At 37.3% G+C, this 17,710-nt stretch overlaps 1 protein-coding gene across 11 annotated transcripts in view; it reads left to right on the top strand.

Annotated features, from left to right (window-relative positions):
- Window positions 1–17,710, top strand: part of LOC107217046 (CUGBP Elav-like family member 2) — a 373,474-nt gene that overhangs the window by 178,870 nt on the left and 176,894 nt on the right. For all 11 annotated transcript variants that reach the window (XM_046730072.1, XM_046730073.1, XM_046730081.1 and 8 more), the window contains exon 3: window positions 916–1,085. In XM_046730072.1, coding sequence (XP_046586028.1) covers window positions 916–1,085 — 170 coding nt within the window. The remainder of the gene's footprint in view (window positions 1–915; window positions 1,086–17,710) is intronic.

Raw genomic sequence — 17,710 nt, 5'->3', positions numbered from 1 at the left:
ATGAGAGATTCTTTCATCCAGGTTCATCAGTCTATGAGAAAGTAAGACTGAATCTTCTGCATCGATAATCGTAGACGACCTTTTGTTCTGAAATTTACTTTAGCCAGTTTGTGTTGTTTCACGCGCTTCGCTTGGAATGACTCGATTCACCGGTACAAGCATACATTTCTGTTTTAACGACGAGCTTTATGCAAACGTGGCTCTACTGTCCAACAAATGTGCCGTTACCAGCGTGAAACAGTAATGCCTTCCGCTTATATGACCATTCGTACTCAACACACCGCATAACTCATGTGCCTTCACTGGTAAAGAGAAGAGCGCTGGTGAATTTTAGGTAACGTTAAATGCTGATGAGCACAGAAGCACAATTGATAAGCAAAGCTAATTGAGTTGAATTACTTTGTTAAAATTTTATTCATTTTCAGTATTCTCCCTTTTCCGCTCTTCTTGGAAAACAACAAATGGTAGAACGATTATTTATAGGATAGTTCACTGCTCACTTTGATCCGCACTGTCAAGTAGTCTGACTTCGTACTCGATTAGAGTTCGCTCATCTATAGGCCGACTTCCGGGTCTAATAGGTGAACAATTACTTGTGACTCATACCTTCGGCATTAGAGTAGTAAAAGTGAATGACCAAACATCTTCCAGCTCGTCGTTTATCAACTAATTGTCAGCCAAATCGAACGCCAAGGGGAATGCAAACATCCAATCCAAGAAGAAGAATTGTAGTATCAGGTTAAGCATTAAACATAGTATTAAATGATAATTGAATGAAATGAATTCGATGGTTGGATCGAATTACGAAGGGTGGTAAAAACTAGTGGAAACAGAATTCGATTGTAGTACCTACATGAAACGTGAATCCCAATGATAGTAAGTCAATTTAATCGTGGTATATTGGCTTAATTTCAGCATGATGAACAACAACAGCATGGAGCAGCCTGACCCCGACTACATTAAGATGTTCGTGGGTCAAGTGCCTCGTAGCATGGACGAAAATGACTTGCGGGCAATGTTTGAGGAGTTTGGCCGCGTTCACCAGATCAACGTTCTTCGCGACAAGGTCACCGGGAGCAGTAAAGGTGAGTGAGAACCGGACGGTAATCCGAACTGTTCGCTATGGCTTGGCTGCGACTGTCACGAACGAGAGGCTTAATAGCAAGAAGTCTCAATGATTTCGCGAAACTTGTCAAGTGGTGAAAAAGCTCTCGATGCGGTTCCAGCCTATCGATTTCTGATAGTCGCGCAGCGTTCTCGATTCGCCATTCATATCGTACCCCGGTGTTTCGAAATTGACGTACCGACGCGGGTCTTTCGAGGTACGGAGAAGTCTCTGTTTGCGCGCGAAGGAAGGTGCAGATAGACGGATAACGAGAAAGAGACGGCGTAAGGTGGAGCAGGGATCGATGCTCAGACAGCGGTCGCCGGTCGCCTCGGCGGCCCTTCCTCGTCTATTGATCGGGTGACCCGGGGGTGAGCGAGGGCGGGAATCCACACGTAGGAATAAACGCTCACCTACAGGACGTTAACCGTCGCATGGAAAAAACGCCCCCTTTCTCCCGTTCCCGTTCATCGTCGGCGAAACCAAGACACGCGGCCGCCGAGCTCGGCGAGACACTCCCTCAATCCTGGCTGTCTTTTATACTCCTCCGCTCTTTTTATTTTTATTCACATTTTTTTATACACTTTTTCATTCGAACCCGTTTTATAACTCACCCCCCAGAGGCTCTCAGGTGTTTGAATGAAAATCACTTGTGACAAACTACGCCTTGAACCGCTCTTTGCCATTCCCGAAACTCAAACTAGATACACACATATACATGTACATACTTTTTCTGAACAAGCGAAAAATTGAATGAGGGTGAATTGTGGATATAGAATCAACGATAAATACGGTTGTCCGTATCGCCATATTTGACATGTGATATAAGCTTTTCCTATGAGTCAAAATGACGTAGACAGTCTCTTGACTCGTGATTTCTGATCATTCAACAGGGTTTTCAGAAGTTTATTTAGTGTGTGTATAATGTATATGTATATATATATATATATGTCACAAAAATCTTAAATGCAACCAGCTTTTTGGTGAACATTTTTTTTTCTTTATATGTCAGATGCTTGGCTATGAATTGACATTTTTTGCCAATCCGAGGCAATAGATTCAGTTCCACTTTCTTGTATCGGAACTAAGTAGAAAAAAGGTACCAGTGTGACCAGATTTTGATGGAATGTGCTTCTGTTTCGGGTCATCGATTGATCGTGTGGAAGAAAGAGAATCGTTTTTAAACGTCACATCCATTTGGATTATATTTGATCTGGGATCAACTCGGTGTTTGGAGTTTTTATCACGAAGACCTGTGTCCGCACCCTTCGTTTTTGGAATCTCAAGGATCGTTCGAATGACTAATGTCACTCTCTTACAACCCTAACTGATGTTCTACATAACTGGCCCACGATGTTTTAGCGCTTCGGACCATCATGGAACCGTGAAATTACCAGTGGCCAATGTTCTGCAATATAAATTTGAAGATGAAAAGCGTTGAAAGAAAGCGGAAAAGAAAATTGGATAGGAAAAAATTTTTGTGTGAAAAACATGGAAGAAAAAAAAAAACTGAAACAATGTTGAGACGTCGCGTCATTGCATCCAGATTTTTTCCAGAAGACTTTTCTCTCCCGATCGGCTTATAAAAAGCTTATATAGACCACCCGGATTTTTGGGCTTATGAAAGCACGCGAGATTCTTAAGCTTTTAGAGCTAAAGGGGTTGGCTCAGCGGGAGAGCAGTGAGTGGATTTACCTACTCCCTCCATACACTTCGTATTTGATTTTTCGTTTCTGCCTCTCTTTTTTTTTTTTTATATGTACCCAACAACGTCTGTAAGCCGCTTCACTACTTCCAAATGGTTGAAATGAAGTGGAAATTAACATTCATAATTACATCAAAGTCAATTTTTAATTTAAACCAAGCAGAAAATGTTTATATAAAATTTTAGTGGGAGTCATATTTTTCTGCGACACGTTACAGAATTTATCAATGTTGCTTATAATAGAACAGGTTTTTAACGTCTTTCAAAAATATTCAATATTGTGCAGGATCGATACGGAGTCACTGAAGAACTTTCGCAATCGTCAAAAACGAATGCATATTGAGAGTGCTAAGTGAATAATCGAAAAAAAAGAACAACATTCTTCGAAAACTTAAAAGTCTGCATTACTCAACTGCGAATCGGTATCAACAACCAATTTGAAATCTAACAATTGGTTCAGGACACGGTCTCGTTGAAAATAATTTCCGCACTGATCGAAATATTTAATTCCGGTTACCGCTCAGTCCTTAACTATTTTCATTTTTCACCACAATCAAAAAATATAGTTCTGGGTAGAAAATGAAAATTAGTTTTCTAGCTGTTGCCAGAAAGTCTGATATCCGTTACTATTCTTTCTCATTACGATCACTGTTACTATATTTTCTTGTAACCGTTACGAAAATTTAATCCTTGTGTAACAATAAATTGATATTAAAGCCTTGTTAAACTAAAAAAGTAGAGTAAACCTCAGAAACTGATTTTTTGCGATGCAATTACCGAAAAAGTATCGACAATGGCGCAAAATGGTTACGTGCACCTCATTTTTCTTAATCCCAACAATATTTAAACAGTTCATTTTAACGACACCTGTTTTACTGAATTTTTCTAGTTACTGTAACAAATGAAATTTTTCTCAGTGCGGTACAAAGTGATGTCTTTTGAAGGGATTGAATTAAAGGATTGTTTTTTCAAAACGGGACATTCAGGAGTGCTTCCGCATCTTCAAAGCAGTTCCCTTCCCGGCTGGATTTTCCCTGATTCTTAGATCTGGGTTTGTCGAAAATTTTCACGGATTTAGCAGGGTGCTGTTCCTTGCAGGACTCGAGGTATCGGGGTAATCGTGAAGGCGGTTCAGGGCGGCTCCAGAGAGCGATGATGCGCCGGATCAGAAGGCGAGTGTCAATATTGACCGAGGACAAACACGAGACCTCTCGAAGACCCGTGGCTAGGGATTTTTATTTAACTTGGTGGTCATCCGACGAATGAGGCGGGTAGGGGAAAATCCTCGAGGATGTTGTCTCTACGACGATGTTTTCATCCAACTCCGAGCAGGGTTTTCAGTTCCTCTATATATTCTCCCTGGGAGCGAACAGCTTGCGGAAAAATCCTGTGCACCATCCCCGAAAAAGGGGAAAGTAGAATGAAAATTTTCGAAGCGGAGGGTCAACGATTCAATCCAACTTTCCACCGAGGCGTACAAAATGTTCAATACAACAAGTGGTGCTCGATTATTTTAGAGATGTTGTAGATTTTCACGATCTATTTGACGCCATGTTTTTACTGTTTTTACATTTTAAATGAGCCTAAGCTCATTTTTCGCCAATCTTCTGTGCAAGTGCAGAGAAAAAAGAAAAAAAGAAAAAGTTTGTAAGCACGATATATTTTATTATTACGGTGTTGGAAGTTAAAAAAGCGACGTTAATTTACATACGATATTGAATGACAGGACTATTTTTGTACTACGAAATACAATCGAATTGATCGACAAGAAATTCCTCCAAGAACTAAATCAGCTATATTTCATCAAGATTGGACGAATAGTCGTGCTTTTAGTGTTGAAGAAGCTGTCCGTAACAATAGTGATCTAACTGAAATTTTCGATAATTGGGTTTCAACAGTTGAAACTTGCGGTCTCATCCTCTTTTATGTTGTCTGACCAACGAGTCAAAACCTTGTGGTTATAAATTTTCATTACTGTCATTTGACGATTAATCGAGGGCAAGAATTCATTCTTGACGCCATGGCGTCAAAAATTTAAATAGTCAAAAAGCACTTTTACAAGTTACTGTGAAATTTGCCGTAAAAGAATGTAAAGTGAAGTTGGAGTCAATGGAAAAACACAGTGGGAATTAGACAGCCAGGATGACCACACATCTGGACAACCTGGAAATTGTCAGGGTATTTTTAATCTAGTCATAGAAAAAACTGAAAACATCACTTTTCTATCGTGGTAATTAGAAATTATTTTTTTCAGATAGCAAGTCTACTTTTTTTGGTCGAGAGAAAAAGTTGGCTTAAACTGCTTTTATTGGACGTGATATTTTTCTTCAATTCAAATTGAATTTGAAACGAATACAGGGTTTTCTAACGTGAACGATTTAGGTTTTAGTAACTTACTAGAACTGGGAAAGTGTTAAGGAAAACTAGGTTTTCGGGTCCTGTGAAAGCTTGAAATATCATGAAATTTTCGTTGTTTTTTTTTTTCGAAAAAAAAATTCTCTCGTCGCATGTCTACACATGTATATATGCGTATGTATTGTACATACATGTATCCGTATAACATACATGCTGAGGTCCAAGGTGAAAGCGGCAGAGCGGAAGTCTGGAGTTCTTAATTAAAGAAAGTGCAGAGTTGTGTTGCATCGGACGAACGGAACCCTTCAGCTACGATTGGATATGTGTTTGTGTGTTGCACTGGAAGACGGAATAGTTCGGCAGGGGAAGGAGGGAGTTGGCCGCTATTGGAATCTTGGAAATTGTTGTTGAATATTGGCCGTTGAGTATCGAACTCGAGTTTCTACTTGGTGACTCCGCCTTTCCACGTTTTCATTCGATTTCCACCTAGCGAAGAGGCGAAGGGACAGATGCGGGGTGGAAAAACGGGGGTGGATATTCTACTTCTATACTTCTCGTGTTTACCGCCCCCACGTTCAATTATTTCCTTCGCTGCGCTGCGCTGCCTCTGGCGTTTCAATTGACATTTCACCCGACGCTGACAACCAACGCCCCGATTCTCGAGGCTCTAAATGCACTCGCAGACTTTTTTTGCAATCTTTTATTTTTTACCTCTCATTCGCTCTAGACTTTTTCGACGGAAACTTTCGTACGGTTTTTACAAATTTTTATTCTTACAATGGAACAGTTTATCCAATTTACATGATACATGTCTCAAAATATACGGTGTAAGTTACAATGATAAATTTTTTTACACTAAATCATTTCAAAATGTTGATGCTAAAGGCTGCCGGAAGTCGGCACTTTAGATTTGCGCCGTGAAATGTAGCTAAGGAAATTTTACAATCGATTTAGATGAAACTTTTCCGAAATTATTTTTAACTTACTGGCCGTTGCGTGACGTTTGAGGTTTTTTAAAAACAAATTGTAATATTGTTTTTCAACGATCGTTTATACTAAAATTAGTAATTTTTTTTTTTTTTTTCTTCAAATTTGTCCTCAATTTTGAAATTTCTTTTCTCTCCTTCGTGCAAAGCGTGTTAATGTATTTCAAGAATGAAAATTTGATTTTCAGATTTTGGTCAAAGTTTGAGACCTGTTGGCTGCACGGCGAAAATCTGAGATGCCGACTTCCAACAGACGTAGGACCGCAATTTGAAATATTTTAGTTTAAAAAAATTTATCGATATACCTTAAATAGTGTATTTTGAAATATGCTTTACGTTAATTCGATAAACAATTCCATTAGTTTGAAAAAAAAAAAATCTTGAAAAAACGTACGTTGACAAAACTTTCTCCCCTTAATTGTTCAGGGAAATTGCCAATTTCTAAACCGATTTTATTGTTCGTAAGCCGTGTATATAAAAATCCCCGAACCTTATCTCATGTTTCTCTGAACTAAAATGGCGCTGCCGTGGTGTTTCGAAGGCATCGGAAAGCTGTAAATAATTTAGAGCAGCTATATAAACCTCGCGTTACAGAAGGTTTATAGAATTGTTTGCGGCTTTTTTATTTAACGATACGACCGTTCTGTAATACGACTTGAGTTCGTTATTCTGTTTATCTTATTGTTAGGTCAATTTTTATTTCGGTACCTACACGAGAGGAAATGGATAAGCAGTCGGCTTTTCATCGATCAACCATGTCGCATTTCGCACAGCGTTTGGCATTGGAGAAATATTTCAGTTTTGCGCGTATGTCGAAAACAACACAGAAATATATCAGCGATGCTTCAATTTTGGTTTTTAATTATTCACTGATATCTCAATCGATCGTTGTTGCAATACTTGAACTGTGCTGCGTAAAAGTGACGACTACAAAATATTGCCGTAGGGTAAATTCACCATTGTCAAAATATTGGGGGGGTAAAATATTCGAAATGTTTTAATGAAATATTTATATCGTGATATTCATACCTTGCTGAAAATCGTCTCTGATGTTAGATGATAATTATCGAGATTTCAAGAAGATGGACGGAATCTAGAAGTTTGGAATTGTTCAGGCTCTGCAGTGCTTTTGCAATATCACGCTCTGCAAGGCTGGATTAGGTTAGGTCGAAATTATAGGTATCCGAAAAGTCTGGTCAGAATTTTTGAAATTCTTAGAACTTTTTTCAGAGTCTTCTACTTTTCATAAAATTGACTAGTTTTATAGATTTTTCGGTAATATTGAGTGTTGTGAGGTTAGACGAGACGAAGTCATAGTTTTGATCATTTGAAATTATTAGAAGCTTGATCAGAATTTTCAAATTTTTCAGAATTCCGGTTTTTTAATTGAATCAGCACTGCATTGATTCTACAACATTACTTGCAATTACGTTTGATTACTTTGAATCAGAATTGTGAAGATATTAAGAATCAGGACAGACTGAAATTTTAGGAACTTCAGTCAAAATCCCGAAATTTGGATCCGATCGGCTGCTACAATATTGTGATCTATATATAGGATCAAGTATTTCCGGGTACCACCAATATCTTCAACTACCAAGGCTCCTCGAGGTCCTCAACTTATTTTTTTTTCTCGAGACTAGAGAATTCTCGCCAAGGAATTCCCGTGAATACTCAAATTTTTTATAAATTCCGATAACTATTCAAAAATGATGTCTAATATTCAACGAAATGCGCAATTAATTCAAATTTATTAATAATCATGAAGATTTATTATTCATTGAATCTTGTTTATATTAAATTTTTAATCAATTGCACATCTTCTTAACAAAACTATCTAAATTGCACTGAGTATCTTGACATAAAAATTAGAATTTGTTTTTTTTTTTTTTTTTTTTTTTAATCAAAATGTAGGTAATTTTAATATATATCTCAGCTTCCTTCCTGATACGAGGTGTATAAAAATAACAATTACGCGGTCTTTTAATTAAACAAATAGTAGGTACCTGAATTATCTGCATAAAAACGATCCTTAACTTAAAATCACGCACAGTATCTTCACTCACATGCAACCAAGACGCGATTTCTCAATTTCCCGACACTTTTCAATCTTCTCGAGTAAGCCCAGATATCCCAACAATTCCCGCTTAGAAAAGTCTCGAGACCAGAAGCCTTGCAGTCAAGGTATTCAAAAGTCGTTCAAAAATCGGATTAAACACCCTGACCGGGTCGAGTTCCGTAACGCAGGGCGAATAACCAGCCAAGGGAGGGTAGAAATTCCCTCGGACCGGTGAAGCCGCGACGTTTTGCACCCCCGAGACGGGGAAAAGGAACCCTTCCTCTTCCCCCGTTGAAGGAATCGGGAAGAGTGTCCTTCATCCCGTGCACGAATGGTCTTTTGAATGGAGAAGTAGGTACACCCTCCACCCCCAACCCCCCCACCCCACCCCTCCCATCCACCCGCCGCGGAAACTCTCCACCCCTTCCCCCGTCCGCCCCGTTCCTGGGACTCGTCGTCGTCACGGTCCTCGCATAGAAATCAGGCTAATTTATTTCGCTACCCGACTACGAAAGGCGAAATTTCGCGAAGGGGGGTGCGCGAGTCGCGAAGCCCCGAGGATATTTTTCAGGTATTTTGAAAGCCGGAGGCTTTTGACGGTTGACGGTCGACGGCCGAACTGCTGCCAAGGCTTTGGGAGCGTTGCGATTTTTCCCTCTCGTTTTCCGTGTCGTCGCTTCGATCGTTGTTACGAACCGGTCCGCGGGACGGTTCGGAAATTCACTTTAATTCGTGCCGGGACGTAAAACGCGCCAGCGTCGTAAACACTCGGAGCGGCACTTAACAGACTTTCCTTTCATTTCCTCCAACTTCTCGGGTTACCAACCCGTGGTGTGGCGGTGGGGGGGCGGGGGGGTGGGGGGGTGCTCCACCATTTCTTCCCCCATATCCCGACGACTTTGGAGAGAAATGACGAGGGGACAAGAAGGAAAAACGACTTGGAGCGGGGCCGGGGGAGGGGTGGGGAGGGGGGGGGGGGGGGCAGGCGCGTCTAAGAACGTGAGAAACAACTATGAGAACAGGCCAACGACGATTTAAGAGAGTCTGTGCGAGGCCCCTCTTTTCCACTATGTAACACGTTCCTCGGATTTTCCCTCACCCCCTTGCCTCGCCTCCTCCTCAGGCAGTTTGCCGACGTTCTTTCTTCTCCATTTCATCGCGCCCCGCGCTACCTCCCCGTGCCAAACTCACGCCCCCTTTCGATTTTCGATCTGGCCGATGAATGAAAAAAAAAAAAAACACAAAGTTTCACTCGATTGACAGGGATACGTAAAAATAGGAATCGCTATTAAGAGGTGATGTTACCCCGTGTACACGAAAGTCGGAGGATTATTTTTTCGATATTGTTTGAGAAAAGTTGATCGATATTTTTTTTATTCCGTTTTTCATACATTAAATGTCGTAACGTATGCCTTGAAGTACGAGAAAAAATTTTTCTATTTTGTTTAACTATTTCAAAACGAAATTGCGGTGTAGCGGCTGATGAAAGGAAACCTTTTTTTTTTTCACGAATCACCTCCACGGTCGATTACCTGCAGGTCACAAGAAATTCTTTCTTTTGTTCAGCTGCGTTATCGGTTCGATCAATTTTGTATTGAACCAAATGACATTTTCTTGAAGCAGAAGAAGAAAAAGCAAAAATAAAAATGCGATCGAATTAGCTAACGGAAATGGTTTTTTTTTTTTTTATTTCTTTGAGCAAATGTCATTTGATGCAATACAAAATTGATCAAACCGATAACAAAAAACATATCTTTTACGTAATTTGATGGCATTTTTTTATTTATTTATTTATTTATTTTTTTTTTTGCTTCAACTGCCGAATCCATTCATTGTACGAATTTGAAGGAAGCCTGTTTTTGGCTGAAATAATTTCATGCGTTGTGGAAATTAATTGAAAATAACACATCGAATCTAATCCAAGCTAAAGTTTAGATTATCTGTATAATCATTGCGGTTCTTTGTGAGAAGAGAGTATACAGAGAGAAATTTTTAGTTCCGGTTACCGCTCAGTCCTCAACTATTTTCATTATTTACCACAATCGAAAAGTACAGTTCTAGGTAGAAAATGAAAATTAGTTTTCTAGCTGTTACCGAAAAGTCTACTATCCGTTACTATTCTTTCTCATTACGATCACTGTTACTTTATTTTCTTGTACAACTGTTGCGAAAATTTGTCGCTTTCACAAGAATGAATTGATTTCAAAGCCTTATTTAACTAAAAAAGTAGAGTAAACCGAAGAAACTAAGTTTGCATTGCAATTACCAAAAAAAGGATCGACAATAGCGCAAAATGGTTAGGCGTACCTCGTTTTTCGTAATACCAACAATATTCAAACAGTTTTTTTTTTAACGATACCTGTTTTACGGAATTTTTCTACTTACTACAAGAGATGAAACTTTTCTCAGTGTGGAATACAAAAATTAGGTGAAATTATGCATGGAGAAGGAAACGGGGTTGGAATATTAGGCGAAAAAGTTTGAAAGCACGTCACAGCGAGGCTCGCGAAGGGCATTCGAAAGCCGGTCGTCGACCCTGCAATAGCTGCTGGAAACGTGGGAAAGGGTACCTGCCGTGCCCTTTGCTCCTTGGGGGTGCGAGACGTATTTCGGTTAACACTCTTGTTGCGGGGGTGCGCCTTTGTTGGGGTGACACTCAATACAGTTAATTTATTAACCATCCCCCTTTCGACGATAAATTAGCATCAGGGACGCGGGGAGGTATGTATTAAAAATGTTACAATTATAATGATAACAGTAATAATAATAATGACAATTACAATAACGATTCAACGTGATTTCTTTCGGAATTTCGAGCCTGTTTAGCGTTTACTCGTGCGAAAATTCTTTCCCCTTGAATTAACTTTACCAAGGCTTAAAATTCTCGTTATTGCTGGTAATCGATAGGCGGGTATCTCCTTTTTTATCGGCTATTTTATTCCTCTCTCGTTCTCACTCGGTTTTGCTCTTTTTGTTTTTTTTTTGTTTTTTGTACGAGTACGTTGAGATTTCACACGTCGTGATTGATATTTTTGTTAGAAACTAGGGAAGTGAAAAATTTCAGAGGTGAGGATAAAGCTTAAATATTCATAAAATTTTCAACCTTATTACACGTGATGTAATTTTCAATGGTTCAAATCAAGAGAAATTTTTGTTTTACAAAAAATCTCGATCAAACTAGAACCAAACTTGATTACCGTGTGTAGGTGTACCAGAAGGTAAGAATGATGAGAAAAAACGAGTCGACATACTTTGCTCAAAATCAGTTTATCCGAACCCGTGACAATCTGATGACGGATGAAGAAGGATTTTTTTTTTTTTCTCATCGCGACGGGTATAATTTCGATTGTTATTATTTAGTTGAAAATAGAATAAAACTAGGAAGGAAAATTTCAAAACCTGTTCCTTCATTCTACCGTTTCGCTTTCCGTTGCATTATCGCTATTTTCAACAAAACCGAGGTGAATTATATCGTGTAAGTTATTTTTATCCTCTAAGGGTGAAAAATGAGGAGCATGGATTGTTTTTTTTTTCTTTTTTTTTTTTTCAGTGCGTCAAAATTAATCAATTACAAAGTTTCGGAACTAGTGTCGTTGTTATTATTATTGTTGTTGTCGTTGTTGTTGTTGTTGTTATTATTATTCGAGGAGAGCGAAAGCGAGCTGGGTCTTTCCGTACCTCTATTTATATCCTGTACTCTCGAAGACTGCGAATGCCAGACGTTTCTGATAAGCTTAGGGGCGGATGGAAACGGCGTTATAGGGAAGCGTCGCGACGACGCGACGGCGTCCGAGATGAACGCGAGGCGATGGGGCGAGGTGGAAGACTGAGGCCGGTTTAATTTAAACTTGCGTACGGGATTTAGACTTTCCACTTTTTCAATATCAGGGGATAGGTGAATTGAATTTTCCAAACTACAATTTCATTCCACCGGATTCGGATCCTGAACGCTTTGTACAGGTTCGTTTAACGGGAATAGAAAAAATAAAAAAAAATAAAAATTGGAAGAAATCGAAGTTCGGGCATCGGTGCGTTATAAAAAAAAAAAAAAAAAAAAAAAAAAAATTGAGTAAAAAGTCAACTGAGCTTGACTTCAGTTTTCGATAGTGTTTCGATTTACCAAAAATTGTGAAAAAAATATTTTACGATTTGAAAGCGAATCTGAAAAATTTTTACTCCCCCGCCGTATTCTGATACTAATTGTAATGAATACGATTTTTTAAAGAGCATGTATTGTGAAAAAAATATTTCACTTGACTGTCAGAGTGAAAATGAAAAGGAACGATCGATTTCACGGTTTAAAATGAGTAAAAGACTTTAATCTATTGCGATGTGTACAAGTTGCACAATACAGTGAGGAAAAAATAAAAAAAACTATGCTACGGATGTAATTCAAGAGATAGAAAAAACTGTAAATTCTTCTGTCATTTCTCAGCATGCATAGTGTTTCGGTAAAGTATTTTTGAGTTAGCTTTAGCTTTGACTGCCATTTGATGATTTGAAAAAAAAAAAAAATTTAAATAATAAGTACAAGAAAAGAAAATAATGTGAAAAAAAACAGTCGAAGAAGAGGAAAAACGTTTCATGATCACTATAGGCATTTAATTTTTGCAATCAAGCTAAACTTTAGCAATTCCGGCCTCGGCCAAAAGTTGTAAAACGATGTGGCTCTAAAGTTGAATTTCTCAAATCCCGTATCAAGTCTGTGATTCTCGCACGTTTTTTTCACATCGCTTTTTAATAGTCGTACATCACTTTTCACCCCTCGAATTTATCGTTCTTAATCTGGTGAAACCGCAACGCTGAAAACTGAGCATTTATTTTAGGAAACATTTTTTAACGTTAAAATCGAAGGACAAGAAGTAAAAATCGCAAAATGGTTCAGTTCAAAGTTCAACAAATTAAAAAAACTTTTTGTTAAACACAGTATCAAATTATGATAAATTTACAGGATTTATTGACACTGTTGTTTTAAGAAGAGTAAAATACTCGACGCACGATTTACGTATTTTTGAGTGTTTGATTCAAATTAAGGCTGATTTAGAATTAGCGGAGGGTCGTTTCAGTTAAAATTAGGGTCAGACAGAAACGGAAGTAGGAAATAATCCATGTGTGGGACAACAAAGGAGGGCAAATTTTTCGATTTTGTTCATCGGTGGGATTATATGCACATATATTTATGTTGTGTACAAGGTTTATACATATACACATCATAACCAACTTCACGATGTGGTCGGAGTCGGAAATACAAGTACCTTTTTTTTCTTTTTTTTTTTTTAGTTGAAAATTTCATCACAAATCGAAAAAGTTTTCAGACTATACAGATAATTATATCAGCATTGGATTGGAAGTTACGAATTATTTACTACCGTTTTAACTAAATTTATTGTTCAAACATATTTTGGGATACTCCGATAGCTGAGAAACAAATTACACATAGTTCTACGAATATTGCTCAGATTTAGAGACTCTGCCGAGGGTGTTTTTTTTTTTTTTTTTCTCAATTTTAGAATCTCTCTGGACTTGCCTAGAATGTTGAGTCATTTTTTTTTGCTTCAGCTTTCAGATGATATCCCGAAAAATCTGGAATATAGTAAACATAGTCGTAACGATTGTAAATAATTCTTATCTTCTAATTTAATGAAGGTACCATTTTTCTAAGGCCTTGTAATTTTTCTCATATTGCGTAGAATTTTTTATGATTATTTGAAATTCTAGACCCTCTATTTGCACGGTTCTACGGAATTCTATAGCCGGTCGCATAACCGAGGTTTCAACACAATCGTGATATTTTTAGTAAATATTTAACTTTACGAATCGTACTATGAATTGAATTCACACAGTTAGCCTAGATTTATCACGAATACGGCTAAACGCCTCCCGCACTTTGCACTCTATCCGAAGAACGGTTAATCGTATAAAATATTGCTCAAGAAAAAAATATCTAAAGAATTTCACGCTCTAAAACTTTTCACAATAACTCCAAATATCATTCGGAGCAAAGGAAACAAGATAAATATTAACTGAAAACCGGTTTTTGCGACCTTTGACCTTGAATATTTCTTTCGACTTTTGAGCCGACTCATCAAATGTCAAAATAAAGATTTACACAAGTTTCATAGCTTATTATTTATCATTCCGAGGTTGAACAACAAAATTTGTTACCGTAACAAATTTTCTAACGGCGATTGACGTCGATAAGCAAGACCTGCGGGTGCCACTATTTGAGAGTACCTGATAACAAACACCTACCGAGGTTTCAACGGAATTGGGAATGCTTGACCTCACCATGTTGGATAAAACCGAATGGAATTCACCGTACATACAGAATTTGCCAGCCAATTATGGCGCATTGAATACAATGAAGTCGGTGGGGTGGGGGCTGAAAATTGGGGGGTTGAAAAGGGGCTGGACATTATCTCGCATTATGATACACAATGAGATCTTCCGGGCAATAAGATTTCTCCCTAAAATTTATGGCTCTCGGCGTATTTACACGCGGGGCTGCGGCGGGGATGGCGTAACAAATTATAACGATTTATCAAACGCATTTTCACCGGAGCCTCCCAGCCTTGATATCCGTCCATTACCTCGTTTATAACGTTTCTTATACTTACGTATTTCACCCCCATACATATGTTCCTACCCTTGGGGGGGGGGGGGGGGGGGGGGGGGGGTGGTTCACAGCCCTAACTCAGACCCTTTCCCTTTGACCGCACCGCCCAATTTGTCCGCAGCTTTCAAGCTTTTTACATAATTTAACAAATCTTGGACCGTTCGTTCCCTTCGTTGATCGAATGAAATTCTATCAGATTACGGATCGTGGAAATTATTCACACTCGGATTATTCGTACGAAAAACTAGGATGAAGATAATAATAATAATGTGCCCGAGCATTCGTGCTAAATTGACCGATTTTTACGCACATTTTTTTTTTTTAATTTCTGTAAAAATTTTCTTCAGTGATTGTAACATTTGTAAAAGGCACAATTTGTTCAAAAATTTTCATCAAATAATCGTTTTTGAATTAAATATATTCAAGTTGTCTAATTTTCAAAGTTGCATCATTTTTTGTATTCTCAAGGAATTCTCAAAAATTTTATTCCTTGTTTCGATCATTCTTAAAATTTCTTTGATTTATTTTCTGTTTCTTTGAGCATTTCGGAAATTTTTAACCGACGGCGATCGATGCTTATAAGTTTAAAATATCTCGAACAATCCCGAATCATCTTCTACTCTGTGAAAAACGACGTTGAAACTAAAAGTAAGGTAAAATCAATTTTTCAGGACTCGTCTGAAACAGTTTTAAGTAAATTGAAAACGACGAAGGTTAAAATTGGCCGATTCAGCATAAAATTAAAATTGAACGAGGATCTAAAATTTTGTGACTGATTTTGAAAACGCAAATATTTTCAAGTGATTTGCATTAAAGATTTACGTAATAGTTTGGATAGGAATAAGACCTGAATTCCTCGGTCATTTGTAGAATAAACAAAATAAATACACCGTGTAATAACAAGTATTCCGTTACGAAGTGATTTTTTTTTTTTTCTCATCTTCACCCTACAAAAATAATAATTACACCGACCCACAAAAAAAAAAAAAAAAGTGGTCTGTACCTTTGACCGGACCTACCTATCTTTATGTATTTTGACGCGCTGAATCCGAATCTGAAGTCAGTTTTGCCCGTACACCTTCAAAATTTTGAGTAAATTGCAAAAAACCATAAAAATCGCCAAAAATTAGCAGTTTTGGTAAGAAAAAAATTTATGGAACTATAGACCAAGTATGATTTTTATGTATTCTGGTCCGCTAAATCCAAATCTGAAGTTTATTCAACCATAAGTCTTTTAAAATTTGAGTAAATTGCAAAAAAAAAACCGGAAAATTGCGGAAAATAGCAAAAAATTGCAGTTATTGTGATAAAATAAATTCTATAGAGCTAGATTAAAATAGATCAATCATGATTTTTATGTAGTTCGATTCGTTGAATCTAAATCTTGAGCCTGTTTGGGTTATATATCTTTAAAAATCTAAGTAAATAGTAAAAAATTTCTGAAAATTTCAGAAAATTTATGTTGTCGTGATGAAAATCATTTCTTGAATCAAAACAAAATACATATTACGTTATTTGATTCGCAGAGTATAAATTTAAATTTATTTTTCAGATTTTGATGGCTTTCCAGTCTTGTAATTCTTTATTAATTTAAAATTTTAACAATTTGTAAATAAATATAAATTTAAAGTTTATTTGGCCCGTTAGCCCTCAAAAAAATTAAGTTAATTGCTATTTACTTAGATTTTTAAAGATATATAAGCCAAATAGGCTCAAGATTTAGATTCAACGAATCGAACTACATAAAAATCATGATTGATCTATTAATCTAGCTCTATAGAATTTATTTTATCACAATAACTGCAAATTTTTGCTATTTTCCGCAATTTTCAGGGTTTTTTTTTGCAATTTACTTAAATTTTAAAAGACTTTTGGTCGAATAAACTTTAGATTTGGATTTAGCGGACCAAAATACATAAAAATCATACTTGGTCTATACTTCCATAAATTTTTTTCTTACCAAAATTGCTAATTTTTGGCGATTTTTATGGTTTTTTGCAATTTACTCAAAACGGGCAAAACTGACTTCAGATTCGAATTCAGCGCGTCAAAATACATAAAGATAGGTAGGTCCGGTCAAAGGTACAGACAACTTTTTTTTTTGTGGGCCGGTGTTATTGATGCAATTTAAAAATAGAGTCAGTTTTCAGTTTCATGCTCGTTTATTGTTACTCTCGTACCAACATTTCTTTTTTCTTCTCGAACATTGAATCGAGGTACTTTTTCATTTGTTTTTTTTTTTTCTAACAAGGGTAGGATGACCGTGTATGCATAGGAAAGTTGGGAGGCAGCACACGTCCGGCGAAAAGAGGAAAAAAAAATAGAAAGCAAAGCAGAAATAGTAGAAAAAAAAAAAAAAAAAAAAACGAGGGAAAGGAGAAGGAGCAAAAAAGAAAAATGGAATGAGAAGTTCAAACATTGGACGATCCAGTTCGTTGTTTCCTCCCTGCGTTCCGTTTCTATCTTGTTTGACGAGTGAATTAGCTCGCTACGTTATATACGAACAATTGTCCATGTATCTTGTACGTATGTGTGTTTCCATGTATGTGTGTCCGTATACACCTACGTCGAAATTCACTCCGTGAAATGTAACTACGCTACGCCATTTTATTTCACGATTTAACGGCGTTCGCGTCTTTATGAAGGAAAAAAAAAGAATAGAAAAATGCGATTCGTTCAGAGAATTTACGTTTATCACGTTAAGCCGCAATTAATCAATAATTTACGGTTGATTTAACGAGTTTTTCTTTTTTTTTTCTTCTTCTTTTTCTACATATGTACAAAGCATTCGGCACTTTTTTTTTTTTCTCTTCTCTCACGAATAAGAAATGCAGGGATGAGTATTTTAATGTTTCAATTTTTGCATTGAATGGAAAGCGATTGA

Source organism: Neodiprion lecontei, chromosome 2, assembly GCF_021901455.1.
Source record: "Neodiprion lecontei isolate iyNeoLeco1 chromosome 2, iyNeoLeco1.1, whole genome shotgun sequence".
NCBI classification, from domain to species: domain Eukaryota; kingdom Metazoa; phylum Arthropoda; class Insecta; order Hymenoptera; family Diprionidae; genus Neodiprion; species Neodiprion lecontei.
This window is presented reverse-complemented; position numbering and strand designations above follow the sequence as displayed.